Source organism: Danio rerio, chromosome 22 (genome assembly GCF_052040795.2).
Source record: "Danio rerio strain M-AB ecotype USA chromosome 22, GRCz13ab, whole genome shotgun sequence".
NCBI classification, from domain to species: domain Eukaryota; kingdom Metazoa; phylum Chordata; class Actinopteri; order Cypriniformes; family Danionidae; genus Danio; species Danio rerio.
In genome coordinates this window covers 15,067,501-15,086,813 of record NC_141042.1, presented here as the reverse complement: position 1 = coordinate 15,086,813, position 19,313 = coordinate 15,067,501, and the positions used below count along the sequence as shown (strand labels likewise).

General features: G+C 34.1%; 2 protein-coding genes and 1 long non-coding RNA gene across 5 annotated transcripts in view; 1 reads left to right on the top strand and 2 right to left on the bottom strand.

The window, feature by feature from the left end:
- LOC147831535 (uncharacterized) overlaps positions 1-19,313 on the bottom strand; it is a 600,059-nt gene that overhangs the window by 409,264 nt on the left and 171,482 nt on the right. The gene's annotated exons all lie outside the window — the stretch shown is intronic.
- Positions 1-19,313, top strand: part of lrp1ba (low density lipoprotein receptor-related protein 1Ba) — a 458,912-nt gene that overhangs the window by 275,031 nt on the left and 164,568 nt on the right. For all 3 annotated transcript variants that reach the window (XM_087304094.1, XM_087304093.1, XM_087304095.1), the window contains 2 exons: positions 11,503-11,692; positions 15,135-15,339. In XM_087304094.1, coding sequence (XP_087160220.1) covers positions 11,503-11,692; positions 15,135-15,339 — 395 coding nt within the window. The remainder of the gene's footprint in view (positions 1-11,502; positions 11,693-15,134; positions 15,340-19,313) is intronic.
- LOC147838473 (uncharacterized) lies at positions 39-3,365 on the bottom strand. The gene is made up of 3 exons (XR_015522514.1): positions 1,664-3,365; positions 1,033-1,375; positions 39-805 (listed from the first exon to the last, which is right to left on the bottom strand). It is a non-coding gene; the product is annotated as an uncharacterized LOC147838473 (long non-coding RNA).

Here is a 19,313-nt window from a genome sequence, read left to right as displayed (position 1 = left end):
ATTGGCCACCCCTGGTCTAGATGATACATTAAATTATTAAGAATTATGCAATAATATTATTGATTGCGAAATGTAAAACAAGGAAATAATCTTTTTGGTCTAAAAAGACCTCTTTTTTTTTTTTTTTTAATTCATGTTTTTTTTATTGTATTGGTATGTTTAAATATTAATATGTTTAAAAAAATGTAATTTAATTTGTCAGAAAGCAGTAAGCAGTCACTAGGTTTCAAAGTAGGAATAATGTCTTTGAATTGTATGTTAAATTTACATACATTAGGATTATATTTTTAGCATAAATCTATATATTGTTTTCAAAATAAGTGACAAAATTTGAATCATCTGAAACCGATTAATGCTGCCGCTTACATTCCAATCTAACTTGAAATGAATTTTTAATTGTGAGACATAAAGCCTACAAAAGTCATAACTGTAACATGTAAACACTGAATTGAGATGTAAGCAATGAATTGCGAGACAAACTCTAAATTCTGACAAACTCGTAAACACGATACATAATCTCATAATTGTTAGATGCAAGTTCTGGATTACGAAATGTGATATCGGAATTGCGATTTATAAACTCAATTGTGAGAACTCTAAATTGTGATTCATAAATTACAAGGTGTAAACTCTGAACTGTGATGTGTAAAGTCACATTTGCTAGACAAACTGAATTGCAATGCAAAAATGATTTGTGAAATGCAAACTCTGTGCTGTGAAACTCTGACTTGGGATTTGTTAGCTGATAACTGTGAGATTTAAATTCTTAATTGTGATTTGAGTGGATTGAGATGCGAACTCTGAACTATGAAACGTGATCTGAATTGTGATTTGTAAACTCATAATAGTGAGACTTAATTTTTTATTGTGGTTCGTAAACTTTCGATATGTGAACTCTGAACCATGAAACATGAACTATGATTTGTAAACCTATAATTGTGAAACTAAACTCTTACTTATAATTGCTATACTTAAAATCTGAATTGTGATTCGTAAACTGAATTCCGAGATGTAAACTAAAAATTGTGAAACATAAACACTGAATTGCAATTTATAAACTTGAAACTTGAATTCTGAACTGTTATTTGTGAAATAATTGCGAGACGCAAACTTTGAACCGGGAAATTGAAACTCTGAATTGCGATTTGTAAACGTATAACTGTGAGATTTAATCTCTGAATTGTGATTCATAAAATTAATTGAAAATCAAACTCTGAACTATGAAAAGTGAACTGAATTGCAATTTGTAAACTCATAATAGCGAGACTTAAATTCTGAATTGTGGTCTGTAAACTGAATTATGATATGTGAACTCTGAAACATGAATTTGTAAACTAAAAATTGCGAGACTACACTCTAAATTGTGATTCGTAAACTCATTCATTCATTCATTCATTTTCTTGTCGGCTTAGTCCCTTTATTAATCCGGGGTCGCCACAGCGGAATGGACCGCCAACTTATCCAGCAAGTTTTTACGCAGCGGATGCCCTTTCAGCCGCAACCCATCTCTGGGAAACATCCACACACACATTCACACACACTCTCATACACTACGGACAATTTAGCCAACCCAATTCACCTGTACCACATGTCTTTTGGACTGTGGGGGAAACCGGAGCACCCGGAGGAAACCCACGCGAAGGCAGGGAAGTGATTTGTAAACTGAATTGTAAAATGTAAACTCTGAATCGTGATTTGTAAACTTATATAGGCGAGACTTAAAATCTGAATTGTGATTTGTAATCTGAGTTGTGAAATGTAAACTCTGAATTTTGATTTGTAAACTTATATTTGTGAAACTTAAACTCTGAATTGTGATTCGTAAACTTAATTTCGAGATTTAAACAAAAACACAGAATTTTTAAACTTAATAAACTTAAATGCGAAACTTAAACTTTGAATTTTTATTTGTGAAATGATTAGTGTAATGCAAACTTCTAACTATGACGCATGAATTCTAAATTGCGATTTGAATTGCGATTTGTAAACTTAAAAATGAGAGAATTAAATTTGAAATTGTGATTAGTAAACTGAATTTCTATATGTAAATTGAATTATGATATGCAAACTGAACTGTGATTCATAAATTCACATTTGCAAGACAAACTCTGAATTGTGATTCGTAAACTGAATTAGGAAATGTAATATCTGTATTTTGAAACTTGAACTATGAATTTCGGTTTATAAACTCAATTGCGAGACTTAAATTCTGAATTGTGAATTGCGAGGTGCAAACTCAGAACCATGAAACTCGAATTCTGAGTTAAGATATGTAAACTCATATTAGTGACACTTAAACTCTGAATTGCTATTCGTAATCTCAGTTGTGAGATGTAAACACAGAATTAAGAGACATAATCTCTGAATTTCGAGAAACAAGTTTTATAAGGTCACAGTATTTTTTTTTCTCTCATGATGTAAGCAAGTTTCCATAAATAAATAATATTTAGGTGAATAAATGATGATAAACATTTTCCTGCCAGACTAATCCCTTTAAAATGACACTTCATTGCCCTCAGGATTATTTTTAGGCTCATTACCTAGCCTCAGAAAACCCAAACCCAAAAAAACAAACAGCATAATAAGCCATTAAAAAAAAGACATGCCTCGCTTGTGAATTAAGAGAAGAGCCATTGTAAGAGAGTCTGTAAGAGAATATTAAATGCATTTACCTCATTTTCTCATAAAACGTGGAGCCCTTCAAAGCATTTTTTGCTCTGCTTGGGGAAAATCAATGGAAGAGGTGAAAAAGAGTCAGTATTTGCTAAGTTCAACAGACAGCGAGTGTGAACCATGCCAGCAGGGCTCGACAAACCATGATCAGCCTTCAGGCCTTTAGAAAAGAGCGAAAGACAGCGATGCCACAGGAAGAAATCTGTCTGTGTTAGCCAGAGGAAGGTGATGGATCGCAGACAGGATCTGATCCCTTGACACGCACTTAATATATGGCAGTGTAAGTTACGTAGCTGTCGTTGGAGCCTGGAGTGGAAATGTCATGTCGCCTTCATTCTCATTTCTGGTGTTTTATTGGAGTGTTGATCCTGATAACCTCAAGTAAACAAATACTGGGTTATTGCTGTTTAAAGTCAAGTTTGCCGTTTTAGAACTGATTGGAACAAAATTGGGGTTTGTGTTATATTTGATTGGATGGTTGGTTGGTTTATTGGTTGGTTGTTTGGTTGATTGATTGATTGATTGATTGCATATTTATTTGTGTGTACTGGAGTAATTTGCTTGTTATATATAATAGTATCAACAATTATAATTTCAGCATATAAAACACTTAACGATAACATATACTGCATTGGTTTAATAAGTTAAATTGTTCTCTGATATCTACAGAATAGGATTATGGCTTTGAGTTGAAAAAAAAAACAGAAACTATTTTATAAGGCAATTACTCCATAAAATACCCATAGAATCATATAGTCCATGATTGACCATATATGGTTTGTGTCGTGAATATTATTGAGCTCCACTCTTACGTGCTGATCTTACAGACACACACACAGAGCTGAACACGACCAAATATAAAAACCAATTCATACCTACCAACTCTCCGGTTTTTCCCGGGAGTCTCCTGTATTTCAGACCCATCTCCCGCCACCCTCTAGTTTTGTTAATTTCTCCTGGAAAACTCCCATAATTTCAATTACCCCAACCCCGGTCCTCAACATTTTGGTACGGTCTGTGAAACCTCTGGGTCGCCAACATTGGTATAGGATCCGGCCGTCCAAAACATGCTTCATAGTACAGTTACTTATACCACAGTACACAGTACCTGATTCTCAACAGTGTTAAGGCTGATTTTTTCTTCTGCGTCAAGTGCACGCGTATGCTATGGCCCAGCCTACGCGTGGATGCATGGCCCACACCGGGACCGAGAACCGTGCAAGCCCGATGGAGCAAGTGTTTACAAGCGTCGAGTCTCGTGAAGGAGCTCTGGATGGAAAGTTGTGTTTCAGTTACCTCATGGTTAAAGTTGTTGCACGTCTGTCGGTTCTTGCCTCAAAATAAGCGAGTTTGAGCCACTTGTACATTAAGGAAGCACTCAGAAAAAACCAAACACCAGCGAAGAAACTTAACATAAATACCATAAACTCCGAATGATGTTTATATCATATTCAATATTTATGATGTAAAAAGAGCATTTTCCTTATTTTTTTACATCCATTTCCACATACTGAACTTTTATAATTCTACTATACCTTGGTATACCTAGATTTTTATTATAGGACACCTGCTAAATACTGCCTATACTGCTAGAAATTATAATGTTGTGTCTATTGCAGATTATAATAAGTTGATATGTTATTATTGTTATTATTATTATTATAAAAATGATGACAATTTTGTAATATTTACTATATTTAAAATTGCTAATTTCATTTTAGTTAAAGCTAAAGTACTATTATAAAATAAAATAAAACAACTAAAACTTCATAAAACCTATTATGATTTTAAAAAATATACATTTTATGTGCAATTTTAATACAACATTTGTTTATTCATTCATTCTCACATGTGCATGTATGCAAAAATATTACAAATTAGAAGTTAACTTTTAAATAATATAATATTAAAGCTTAAAATCATTGTCAATTTTATATAAATTTTTCAATTCCTTTATTTCACATTTCAGTCAGTTGTTAAATCATGACATAAAGCTCCACTCTTGTTTCCTCTGAAAGCGCTACAGTACAGGAGCGAAATTGGCTTGTGCAGGCCATTTACATTGACTTGAAGTGTTTGTGACTGTTTACCCGCATGATGGATTGCAGACGTTTGCAGCTCTGCAGACACTTTGTAACAAAGTTTGCTGTGATCTATTATGGAGCTCTAGAGGAGACGTATGTAATATCACCGCAGTCATTTCTCAGAAGTTTGCTCTTCATTTCAGCTCTTTGCTTGCGATATTGACTGTATTCGTGATTTTTCTTTTCCAACGGTCAATGGCAAATGGTGTGAAGTGATTTGTAGAGCTGGCTGTGAAAGCCTCGAATTGTCCTTCATTAATGCGTTGTGCTTAACACTTGTTAAATCCTTGTTGTTTTCACTGCAGGTAATACAATGTGTTCCGTTGGATGTCACCAGTCACTTCTAAAGAGATTGTCCACCAAAAAAAGAAAATGATCTGTTAATGTACTTATAGGACACTTGATGAGACTTAATAATGTTTCATTAGTAAAGTACGGAATATTTGATGACGGACTGTTGAATTATTGGTAAAACAATGTTCACACAAGGTGGCGATGTGGCCCTCCTTATTTGCTAATAATTCGACTGATCATAGAGTTATTCTTGCCTGTTCTTACAAGGTACGTTACTGTTACGTTTAGAAAGTATAGAGGCCAATTCAGAATTCAGTTGTATTTACGATTTGTAAAAGGAGGCATGGAGCTAAACCCTACTGTCATTGGGGACAAGCAAACCGTACTAAAGTGTACAAATGAGATTTTTAAACACATTAGACTCTAAATTAAAAAGTTACGAATTGCTGTGAGATAGCTTTGGTTATTCTGTTTGTTTTACAATTCTCACAGCCTGATCTGAAGAAATGTAACTATTTTAAATTTTGCCAGTATAGTAGCTAATTCGTAGTTCGAGTTCTGTCGTATGAAAATGTATGATTTTTAAAAGGAGGGATGGCACCAAACCCCACCCCTAAACCCAGTCGTCATTGGGGGTTAAGCAAATTGTAATAAATTTTATGAGTTAGATTGTAGGAATTCATATACATTAGACACTAAATCAATAAGCTACGAATTGCCATGAGATAGCATTGGTTATTTGGTTTATACTACAGGTATCACTTCTTGATCCCATGAGGAAACTGAACTATCATAAATTTTGTCAGTACAGTGGTTAATTCGTATGAATTTATAGACAAATACGAGTTCAGTTGTATGGAAATGTACAATTTTTAAAAGGAGGCGAGGCACCAAACCCCACCCCAAAGCCAACAATCATTGGGGATAAGGAAATCATAATAAATTGCACAACTGCGATCATCTAAATTCAAATGAGTTAGTCACTAAATCAAAAAGTAATGAATTGCCATGGTATGGCGTTGACTATTCTGCTTATACTACGGTTATCACACAAGGAAATATAACTTTTTATGTTTTGTCAGTGTAATTGTAATGGCTAATTCATACAAGTTCAGTTGTACAAAAATGTATGATTTTTTTTAAAAGATGATGTGGCACCAAACCACATCCCTAAACCCAAACATCATTGGGTATTAGCAAATTGTAATACATTTTATGAATTAGATTGTATGAATTCAATGGAAGTAGCCACTAGATCAAAAAGTTACGAATTACTGTGAAATAGCATTTATCACTGCTAAAGTGCGAAACTGTTTTGTTTGTTTATTTGTTATTTGTTTTTTTTGTTTTGTTTTTGTGCTCAAACTGCTTCTGTGTATAGGACAAGTTTCTATCACATCTCATTCAAAGTTGTTTGTTTTGTTTTGATGTGATTTTTTGAGTCTTGTAGGCTGTGAAATAATTAATGGAACCACAATAATTCCTGTTAAAATGATTGATTCTGATTGGCTGGAAGGTGTGCAATAAAGCTGCAATTGTTTATTGCAATGATACCTAAATTGCCCTGTGAAGTGCATTGAAATGTGCAATTTGTATTCAATGTTAGGCGTAATCTGAAACATGAAGACAGGGCAGGGCATTTTGTACAGTAGGCCCTTCTCTCAACAAAAAATAAATAAATAAATAAATAAATAATAATAATAATAATAATAATAATAATAATAATAATAAAATAAAAATAAAAACAAAAAATAATTTTATCACAGTTCTGCCTGTGGTTGAGTTCAAGAGCATCAAATCACACATCAGATACTATTAAGCATATTATTGGTCAGAAGATTTAATGAGAAACTGAACTATGAAGTGACGTTAAAAAAATTGTTGATTTATTTAGGCAGAATTGACTTTTTCTAAATGAAAATTTTGCCACTGTTTTGCAGCACATTATATTACAGATATGCTTAAGCCTAACCAGGGCTTAATTTGTGCTGGAATACATCGACATCAACCTCATATTACTGATCCCCCTTCTCAGCCACCTTCCAGCGCAGTCAACTGTTCACTTTCATTTTCTTCCACGACTCCCAAACCCTCCTCACGTTCGTCTGTGAAAAATCCCCGTGCTCTTCACTTTCATCCACGTCACCCCTCCGCCATCCACCACACCCCCTCCCCCACTCTCCACTTTCGTGTGCGGCACATTCCTCTCAATTTACAAATCAAGCCTGAGTCTAACATACTGATAATACATCTAAAAAACATTATTTTAATTTCACAGGACCTTTAATGCATTGGTAGTTCCAGTCAGTGACAAATATTATACCTACTGTACATTATACCTACTGAGATTGTAATGAGTAATAATATTACAGAAATTATTAGCAATGTGTTACTGAAAAAAATGTAGTACTGTAATTATATTCCTTTTGTAATATGTTAGCCCAACACTGTATATCAACATATTGAAATAAAAGTCTTAGTGTGGACTATAATAGTAAATGTATTTTTTTTTTTAATGTGGAGGTAGTTAAATAGGATATTAATAACTGAAACAAAAAATGAAATTGAATAAAAAGCTTTTGGTCTAAAAAAAATAAAATTAACATTGTTTATAATAGTATATTGTTTACAAAATGCAATAATATGAGAATGATTGTTTTATCCCTAAAATATAACTACATGATAAATCATTTAGAATTATAATATATTTATACCTTCTGTGTGGAGTTTGCATGTTCTCCCTGCGTTCGCGTGGGTTTCCTCCGGGTGCTTCGGTTTCCCCCACAGTCCAAAGACAAGCGGTACAGGTGAATTGGATAGGCTAAATTGTCCGTATGGTATGAGTGTGTGTGTGTGTGTGTGGATGTTTCCCAGAGATGGGTTGCAGCTAGAAGGGCATCTGCTGCGTATAATATGCTGGATAAGTTGGCGGTTCATTCCGCTGTGGGGACCCCGGATTAATAAAGGGACTAAGCTGACAAGAAAATGAATGAATGAATGAATGAATATATTTAAACCTGCTTAAAATGAATAAAACTGCTTTAAAAGTGGACAATAAAATTGACATTTAATCCAGCATGCTCAGTGTTTTCCACATCTAAAAAATCTTTATTTATTTATTTATTTTAAGGTGTCGATTAGTATTGACGTAGGTTTTCGCAACACATCTTGACCTTTTCTAAGACCTGGCTGTTTTTCCCATCGACCATCTGTCTGTTTTTTTTTTCTTCTTCTGTTTGATTCACGTCTGAAAGAACCTGTGGAGTTTGTAGCCCTCCGTCTGCTCTTCTGGCCTTCAGACCATTTTGTGTGCACTTCAGGGCTTTTTAAAGTGGATGTGATTGATCGAAGGTTTAAAAATACATGTTTCAGTTTTTGATTTTACAGTCCTTTTCTTGTGTACTTGAGTGTCTGGCATTGACATTTGAGTCGTCTTCTTTAGATTTAGAATTAAAAAAGTGAAAAAAAAAATTAGGAAAGTTGCACTTTTATGCAATTGTATGGTATTTTTCTACTTTGACTTGCTAAACTATCCACATTTCTTTCTTTCTTGTTGTTCGTTCATTTGTTCTTTTGTGCGTTTGTTCATTTGTTCGTTCATTCATTTATTCATGCATGCCTTCGTTTGGTTGCTCGTTTGGTTGTTCATTCGTTTATTCATGCATGCGTTCGTTTAGTTGTTCGTTTGGTCGTTTGGTCGTTCATTCGCTTATTCATGCATGCGTTCACTTGGTTGTTCGTTTGGTCGTTCATTCGTTTATTAATGCATGCGTTCGTTTAGTTGTTCATTTGGTCGTTCATTCGTTTATTCATGCATGCGTTTGTTTGGTTGTTCGTTTGGTCGTTCGTTTAGTCATTCGTTTGTTCATTTATTTATGTTTTGAGAACTATTTATTTCTGAACAGTTTGACAAAAATATAATAAAATAATACCTGATGTGTTTTGATGTTATATAGTATATAACTACTATGAAATCTTACATGTTTAGCAAACTACACTGTTTATCTGCATTTGTTTTTCTCAAAATTTTTGAAGTGCAAGTCAATGTCCATGTCTGCTAGTCTAGCTTCTGGATAAAAATGCTTCCTAATACCATGATGCTTTTGACACATTTGACAAAAGAAAATATGTAGATTATACAGTTTTTTTGAGGCTAACATTAGCATCTTTTATTACATTATATTCAAAATCAGATGTGGGATATTTATAGTTTTGTCTAATGTCTATAAACATACTTCATGTTTCAAAAAAGTTTGCACACAAACACAAAATGACAATGTTAGTGATATTTTACATCAAAATGCTTAAGTTAAAGACTGCGTGATTCTTAAGATGCTGAGACTTTTATTTAAGTCTGTTGATGTACTTCCAACTGAAACGAATATTGAGTAGGAGGCGGGGCTTTCATTTATGTATCATTCCCTCATAGCAAACTAACAGTTAGAGAGGGTATTAATACGCAGTTGCTATGGAAACCTTCAAGTTAAAACAGTAATTGAGTAGGAAGCGGGGCTTTCTTTTGTACATCATTCCTTGTACAGTTTTACTTTTAAGCTAGCTGTCCAATCACAGTGGAGGAGGGGCAGAACAATAATATGCAACTGCTAACAAACAATCTGCTAAAGACTTTCCATTTATAATGGTACAGTCGGGATTAGCAGTCAGGTATAGGATTTTTAGAACAGTGTTATCATTTCTGCAGCACAAAAAACACTTCGGTGGACATACAGTCCATGGGCTGATTCACCAATTGTATCTGTATGCAGCCTTTATGATGCACGCTGAGATTGCATCACTCAGCGATGCACTGTTAGACACAATGCACTCAAATGGAGCTAGTGATGTCATGGTGAGAGGTAGGGTTAGGGGTGGGGTTAGGCGAACCCATTAAAAAGCATTGGATGCAGCTCAGATTGTACTCCATCAGGTCTGCATCCAGACCAAACACGTCTTTGCTTGTGAAAATGCAACATGCAATGGTTTGGAATGGTTTGGAAAAAAGCATGAGGGTATCCTGACAGAGCCACTGACCTCCTGTAAACAGAAACTTGCAACAATCGCCCTGTCTCTGAGCTCTTCTGATTGGTCCACTACTGTGGAACTGACAGTGATGAGCTGCACTGCTTGTGAAAGTTGAAAAACAATAGTAAAGTAGCACAAAAGGAAGCTCAGTGGTTAGCAATGTTGTTTCCCAGCAAGAAGATCTCTGGTTCGAGTCCCGGCTGTGCGATTTGGCATTTCTGTGTGGAGTTTGCATGTTCTCCTCATGTATGCGTGGGTTTCCTCCAAGTGCTCCAGTTTCCCCCACAGTCCAAAAACATGTGGTATACGTCAATTGGGCAAACAAAATTGGCCATAGTGTATGAATGCGTGTGTGAATGTGAGAATATGTGGGTGTTTCCCAGTGATGGGATGGGGCTGGATGGGCATCCACTGCTTAAAACATATGCGGGAATAGTTGTCAGTTCATTCCGCTGTGGCCACCCCTGATGAATAAGGGATTAATACATTGCCCCCTAAGAGAGAAATACATGTGTGCAGATTTAAACAAAATTCATGTATTATTACAACTGTAGGCTTTAAAGCAGACATGTCAAACTCAGGCCCGCGGGCCAATTTTGGCCCGCACTACAATTATATTTGGCCCGCAAGATGATTTCAAATATGTATTACATTTGGCCCGCCGGCCCGTTATACAGCGCATGTACCGCTAAGGTGCCTACACATTGAACGCGTCAAGCGCTGGGTGGCATCAGCGCAGCCATTCATTGTGTATGTGCGACGTCAGTGACAGAGCGCAAGTCCGTGCTGAGGTGCAGAGCGTCGTGCAAGGGTGGCGTTTGACTTTCCCAAACGAAAAATAGAAAACAGAAGCTTTCAAGATAGATGGGTGACAGAGCCTGACTCCAGAAATTGATGCACTTGCATGTAAATAGCGATGCCAAGTATCTGGCTTGGACCCATGTGCATCATCAGAGTAAATGAACAGTGAAAAAAACTAAAATGGATAAATATTATTTTATTTACTGATGGCATGATCTGTTCAAAGTTGAAAGAGATATTTTTTTAGGTGTTGGCCTTGATGGTCTGTGATGAAAAGATTTAGGTTACAATTAAAATAAATAAAGTTAAAGATATAGAAGCCTGATATTTTTTCAGTTTTTTTTTATTATTTTCTTAAACCTGTTCTGGTTTCAGTATTTAAGCAAAAATTCAATTGTAATATATTAAGATGGTTAATACAGTAGTTTGATGTATCTTAAAGATAATAAAAACATAAATAAATTAATAATAAAAATTTGTCTGGCCCTCGACAATGTTCTTTTTTTTTTTTGGCCCTCTGTGAATTTGAGTTTGACACCCCTGCTTTAAAGGGTTAAAGCCATTGTTCATTATTTCTTGAGTTATTTATGTGTTTGGCACTGACAAATCGCGTCTTCTTTTTCTCCAGATGTTGGTTCTGTGGAGGGACTGGCATATCACCGCGGTTGGGACGTCCTGTATTGGACAAGCTCCACCACTGCCTCCATCACCCGTCACCACATTGATCAGAGCAGAACGAATGCCTTTGACAGAGACACGGTGGTCTCGCTTTCTGAGGAAGACCATCCACATGTCCTTACTCTCGACGAATGCCAAAAGTAAGACTATTGTTTGACACTTTGCTTATATGTGTTGTTGGTATGATTTTACTAATTATATTTAAAATAATTAGCTGAAGGACCCCATTAAGTTAAGTTTATGCCTGTTTTTACATATTAAACATTTTTGGAACCACTATAAAATATAATTTTTTATAATATTAATTTTATATCAAATAAATAGCACTGTATAGACATAAGTGTCCAACAATGAAGATACATCGCTTTCTACCTATTAGTATAATATTAAGAGTTGTTGTTGTTATTTTTTTTTCTTAATTTTTGCAAAGTCACACCATAGGACTTTTTTTTTTTTTTTTTTTACAGTAAAGTTACTGACCCCTTTTATTTTCTTAAGCATCAACTTCAAACTACACATTATATCATTCTGTAAAAATTATATTTTGCACATCATTGGTATACAATGAATATATATTATGTGTATTATGTATTATGAATAATTTATATTATATGTACTATGCATTTTTTATAGGGATATTTCATCTCTCTTAGAAGCACAAAAGTATTTACTCTGGATACTCTGGTATTTAATCTTAATCTTTAAACTGGAATACATCCATCATTGTGAAATGTCAGGAGTTTTTATGTGCACCTCTCCTCAAAATAGCCTTTGTTGATGAATGTGTTTTGATGGCTGTCTTTCCAAAAGGTCAATTAAGGGAGGGATCCTCTAATTATTTTGGAGTAATTAGGCGCCAGACCACATACAGAGGATTAATTTTACATCAGTGAGTTATGAGCGTCATAAAAATTCAGATTTGAAAACAGCGTGATCCATGATAGAGCTGTATGGCAAAAGCTGCATTCATCATCAAACCCGTTTACGACTTGATCTTGATCTCAGTCAGCACATTTCCTTATATATATATTATTATTACACATCTATGAGGTAATTTATTATGCTTATGCTTTGGCTTGCTGAAATATGAGTGACCACTTAAAAAAAAATTAAGTAAATTAAAATCTGATTCGAGCAATAACTACGGCCAGAATCTGCTGACTTTTTTTGCTATTTTTGCACAGAATTTTGTAAAAATAAAAAATAAAATAAAAATCTGCGTATTTATGCAGAACAATTTAAGAGTAGCATAACTAAAAAATTAATATATAAAATAAAAATAATACTTAATGTTTACAATACAAATCCAATTAGTAACACTTAATTGGTAAAAAAGCAGGTCTATTTTATAATAAATCTACTAAAAGACAGACTATATTACATTACAAACTTTATTTAAAATAAGTCATATGAACATTTTCATATTTGACTGTCAATATTACTTCTGAAATAATTTCAAAACTGAAATTTAGTAAATAAATAGACTCGATGAGCTAAAAATCTGCAGATTTCTGCACCCTCAGGGCCTAGGGAAAACCAGCACAGTGCTTCTTTACTACGTATGATTGGACATAAATGACCCCAATAATACTTTCTTTTTTTTAAAATCATACATGTTGTGACATAAATGTTAGCAACTTGCGATAGTGTCAATAAATGCATCTGCTTGCATTTAACCAGCTTTTTTATTAAGTTGCGCATCAATACCAAAATGTTTGATTGTATTAAATATGCAAAATGATACTGTTAGCATTAGCTTGTCAAAATGTTCAAAAGAAAACGATAATGTTTATGTTTTTACCTCAGTCATCGATTTTTGTTATTGACATCTATTGCCATTTTGTGAAGTTTATTTATAAACTAATTTCGAGAGGATCATATGCTTATGATTGACCACAGCTAGTCCTGCATTTGCAATGCAAGATTCACCAATAAGATGATTCCTAACTTATTATAAATAATCAGAGTTTCTTACCTAAGCTTAGGGCTTTCTCCCTGGACAGCATGCCAAACATGCTTCATAATCAGTCATCAGCTAAGTGTGAACTCTTGAAATACACAAAATCAAAGTTCTTCATATTTCTTGCAAATGTTTGACTATTAGCATGTGTCATGCTTCATACACATTAACTGACAATGTTACCATTAGCTTTTGCTAATTCTCAACATTTTATTTTATTTTTTTGATGAACACCAAGTATGATTTGTACAATAGTGAAATTGTATATTAAGTTACCACATGCTAATACAATTATAAGCATCTTACCAATTATTTACTGCTAATCGCATGCCAAAATAATTTACTGCTAATTATGACAAAAAATACCTTTTTTTTTTACCTTTTTAAAAGTGGATAAACATATATTTTTTCTGTCATTTGAGTGATATAGAACAATCTTATTTATGTGTCACTTTTTGTTTTTGTCAAACTGTTGAATGTAAACAAAGCTATGCTAACATTACCATGTAAATGTATTTAGTAAATGTTTGCTAAATTGACTTTTTGTCACTTACTTATGTAACTTCTTAGCAGTTAAATGTGTTAGCTATCTTGTAGTCATAGCATAAAAACATCTCCTTGTTATCCAAAAACTATTTTACAGTTTCATACACCGACAGCCTTTAGTTGGAGTTTAGCAATCACTGCATTAGCTTGTTAAAGCATTAGCATGGCAATAAGTGGCTGCTGCTGTCAGCAAGAAGTCCCACCAATTCAAAATCTGTCAAAGATCACAGCTAGGAGTCACACACCGCCGTTAGCGGCTAACACCGCAAGGTGCCGTCACACGCTAGACTAACACGCTCATCACAAACACAAGGGTATGCTTCGTCCTTCGAAGGGCCAGTCTTTTTCTGGCACATTCAAAGAAAAAAAGAGCTGATGCTGTTAGACTGGCGCCATTTCAATTATAATTGCAGATGAATACATTTTTAATGAGGCTATTAGCATACCGTAGCATCAAGGGTCTACTTTTTTGTTCTTAGAACTTCTTGTTTTTGTGGAAAATGTGTAATTTGAATGTGAACTCAAAGACTGCTTGTTTAAAATGTAACGAATTTGAAAAGATGAAATAACATTTTTAAAGAGAGAATTATGCACTCTTAAAAGACCTGATTTTGTTATATAGTATTACTGCACTTCAAATAACATTTAAAAATGTCAAATCAAGGTTGGGTAAAATATGGACAAGTACAACATTTGGGTAATTTTAAAAATATTTTAGCAAACATTCATTTTGTCCATATTTTACTCAAATTTGGGTTGAAACAACACAACAATTTATATCAAAGCATATTGCTTTTGGTTTAATGCTATTTTAATACAAATTTATTATCGAAAAAAAATTATAGGTGCAAAAATAAATAAATAAATAAATAAATACTGTCCTCACTATCCTCACACAAATGACACAGATATTTACATATTTACAAATGATACAATATTTACATCTAATTCTGATATAATAGTAGTGACTACTAGTGGTAACTTTTGGTATTACCATTTTAAACCATTAAAAGAAATCCAAATTTTAAAAAGCTATAAAAAACAACTAACAGTTATATTTTCTGATCCTCCTATAGCTTGATGTTTTGGACAAACTGGAACGAGCAGCATCCAAGCATCATGAGGTCCACTTTAACGGGCCGAAACATCCGAATCATTGTTAGCACGGACGTCATCACTCCTAATGGCCTCACCATCGACCACAAAGCTGAAAAGCTGTACTTTTCTGATGGCAGTCTGGGCCACATCGAGAGGTGTGATTTTGACGGCTCGCAAAGATACGTGAGTATATGGTGGTCTGTTGAAAAATGCATGGCTGTGCATTAGCCGAAGCGCAAACTGTGTCTTAAGAGTCTTTGTGAAGCCTTTTTGTTGTTGTTGTTTTGCTGTGGTGAGATGATGAAGGTGGACACAAAGAACATTTGGTTCTGTTCGCTGACTGCGGGTTGCTTGGGTTCATCGTCACTTGAATCCAAAAATATGTCTCCCCTGAAAGGTCGCAGTCGTTAAACAATCAGGCGACATTGTAGGTATTGATTTCAGCCCTTGTTAACGGTGTCCGTGGAGTAGTTTGAGGTGATGCAGCAGTGATTAAGTAGATTGTTGTGTTAACCTGCACAAAAAAAACACAATTATTTTGCCGTTAAAAAAAAATCTCACTGCCTCAAATTGTTTAGTAAATTAAATTACATTTTCCAGTCATCTCAACTTTCATTAGTCAAACTGACTAAAAATATAATGTTAAATCTTGTTTGTGTAGCTAAAATACAAGTTGAAACCTGATTAACTTTTTAAGATAAGTTAAAGTAGCATAAAAACATTTGATGTCATATTATTTTTTACAGTGTAGTGCTGCCACAACTAAAGATTTTGATCAATATCAAGTTATCAAGAAGTATTATTATGTTATCTGATGACTAATGTAAAGCTAATAAAGTAAAATATTGTTGTCTTGACATTATATACAGTTGAAAGAAATATAAAAATAGTAAATTAGTAACCTTATTGTGACATATAGTCTTTTTTTATATTTGCCATTTGTTAAGGTAATTTTTACAGCATTATCTACATTTTTTTCTTCTGGATTAAGTGTTTTTTTAATTATTTATTTAATTTTATTTAGTTTGGCTTGATTAAAAGCCATTTTCATCTTTTTAAAATAAAACTTTTAAGGTCAATATTAATATCCCACTTAAGAGTTATGTATTTTGTATTTTTTGATAGGCTAAACAAACCACTGTTGTCCAATTAACACAAATTAAGGAATCCACCAAACTTGCCTAGTTTACCTAGTTAATTTCATCGCACTTTAGGTTAAATATTATTATCTTAAAAATAACTAGTAAAATATAATTTATTTAAGATATCATTTACGATTTATTAATTGCTTACTTGCTCACAGGGCAGTTTATATCGAAGTTAATCTTTAGCCACACCATGTTTGTGTTTTGTAACATCTAATTTTTCCAAGGTGGGTCGTTAGCCCAACGCTCAACTCCCAACTTGGAGGATTAGGACATACACGCATGCACTACTGACAATTTTAGCTTACCCAATTCACTTACAGCGCATGTCTTTGGACTTGTGGTGGAAACCGGAGCACCCGGAGGAAACTTACGCAAACAATGAGAAAAGATGCGAACTCCACAGCGAAATGCCAACTGACCCAGCCAGAGCTCGAACCAGCGATATTCTTGCTGTGAGGCAACAGCGCTACCCACAGTGGTGGGTACCCATTGTGGGGACTACCCATTGTGCCACCCTATTTAGATTTATTATTATATAATATAAATCAAGATAAAATAAATTAGTTATCAAAACTGTTATGTTTAACATTTATTATATCTCAGTTATTCTGGAATTTAATAAATAAAAACTGTGAAATAATTCCAATTTCAAAAATGGGGGGTCGGGGGGGATGTATAATTTAGCTTTTTCAATATTATATTTTTACTTTGACCTTAAAGCAACACAGAGCAATACGAAGACCAACGACAATTATAAAGACAGAAAAGAAATGCAAAAAAAAACACAAAAAACAGAAAAAAAAAAAACATTATTACATCACTTCCTCCAGTATTATACACAGGTCAATAATGTTACACATATATATCTAGGTCAGTGGGCACAGGCAATATGGTGATCTTGCAAACAATGACAGGGTTATACCTTTAAACTGTTATCCTTGGTGTTTGACAGGTATTTTAAAAAGGGTTTCCAGTTGGCTTCGAAAACAGCAATGTTATCAGAAAGATTGTGTCTCTTTAAATGTAAAGTGCTAGAAAGTTCTGAAAGCCAGAATTTAGCAAGTGGTTTTGATGCCTTTTTCCATAGATAAAGAGTTTTTTTTTTTTTTTTTAGCAATCACTATTCTATTTTGGACAGCTTTTTTAATTTGATGACTGAACCCACGCAATGAGTAAGATCTACCAAAAACTGTGATTGCTGGATCAGGGGCGATGGCACAGGAATAAGCAGGAAAAATTTCGCTGCAAAACTCAAAAAGTTTTGGGCTATAGCCAAAAAAGATGTCCTAAGGAGCCTTCCGCAGATTCACAGTTGTCAGAGGAGATGGGGGAATAGAATTCATTAGGCTTAACCCTAGAATAATGAAGCCGATACACTACTTAATATTAAAAACTTTTGCTTAACTATTGGTCATGCATATTTTCCTCTGATCATACGCATATTCAAAACTCATGCTGCTGTTGTGTATGATATGTAGCTGAAAGGTGTTGACGGGGCCTAAACATTAGTTATTATTACCTCAAAGTTAAACCAGCCTTGATGTTTTGGTTTAAATGAGGGCCAGGAACTGCAGGTTTGACACAGTTTATCGGCTGACAGCCACCAACAGAGCTCCAAGCCGGCCAATGAAACTAACTGAGCGCCAGGCTATTAAAAGGTGAAAATTGATCAGGGCGAACAAAAGGAACATTTGTTTTCTTGTGTGTCACACAGAAAGCAAGAATAAGACAATGTCACCTAGGTTAGTGCTGACACATTCATACTGTAGCCTTTTCAAAATTTCCTGCAGAGGAAACACACACACAGGTCTTTGATTGTATATAGTCTGTGTGAACCTCTGGGAGTTCATAATTAATCATGCAAATTGGATTTCCTCTTATAAAACTTTCTTAATGATAACAAGGCATCAGATAAGACCCGGTTTGCTTTCTTAAAGGTACAGCGTGCAATTTTTGAGTTGAAGGAATTGTGGAAATGTCATTTCAAAGTGTTTGCTAAACTTGCCTGTTGTGATTTGTGCATTATCTTTCTTATATCTTTCTTATTTCTTCAGTAATTCTCTTATAATTCATGGTAGCTTTGTATATGTGTTGTAGAAACGTTACAATAATGTTAGCACTTGCACTGTAATACGTTTCAATGAGTTTTTAAAAATCTATAGTTTTTAAATTAATGATAAAAAGCACTTCAGTCTCAATTCAGATGTGTACTATCTGTGTAATTTATCTAAAGAAAGTGGTGAATGTGTTGTGAAAATGTTGCATTAACGTTATTCCTATTTTAAAATAGACTTTTTTATTTGAAGATAATTGTCAGATCCATATTTCTCAATTCAGATTTGGGTTTATGCAGTTTTTAATCATTCTGCTGCATTGTTCCGCTTAAGAAAGTTGTGAAATTTGTTGTGCAAATGTTGTCATAACATTATCTCTATTTTAAATTGGACTTTTCTAATCGCAGATAATTGTGTAATCCATTTGTTTTAGTTCAGATGTGTGGTTTATGCAGTTTTTAATCATTTTACTGCATTGTTTCTCTGACGTAAGTTGTAAATGTGTTGTGCAAACGTTACATTAAGATTAGCTCCATGTTAAATTGGACTTTTCTATCTCAATATAATTGTCAAGGGTGTTGTGGTGGTGTAGTGGGTAGCATGTTCGCCTCAGCAAGAAGGTTGCTGGTTAAGTTGGTGGTTAATTTCACTGTGGTGACCCCAGATTAATAAAGGGACTAAGCCGAAAATAAAATGAATGAATGAATATGATTGTCAGATCAATATTTCTCAATTCAGATGTGTGGTTTATACAGTTTAACCATTTTGCTGCATTGCTTTTTTAAGAAAGCACTAAAATGTGTTGTGGAAATGTTGCACTAACCTTATCACTATTTTACAGTTTTTAATCATGTTTTTGTATAACTGAACTATTTTTTTAATGAAAGTAGTACATGTGTTGTACAAACATTACACTAACACGTGTTGCAGTGTAATTTCTCTGAAGAGAGTAGAG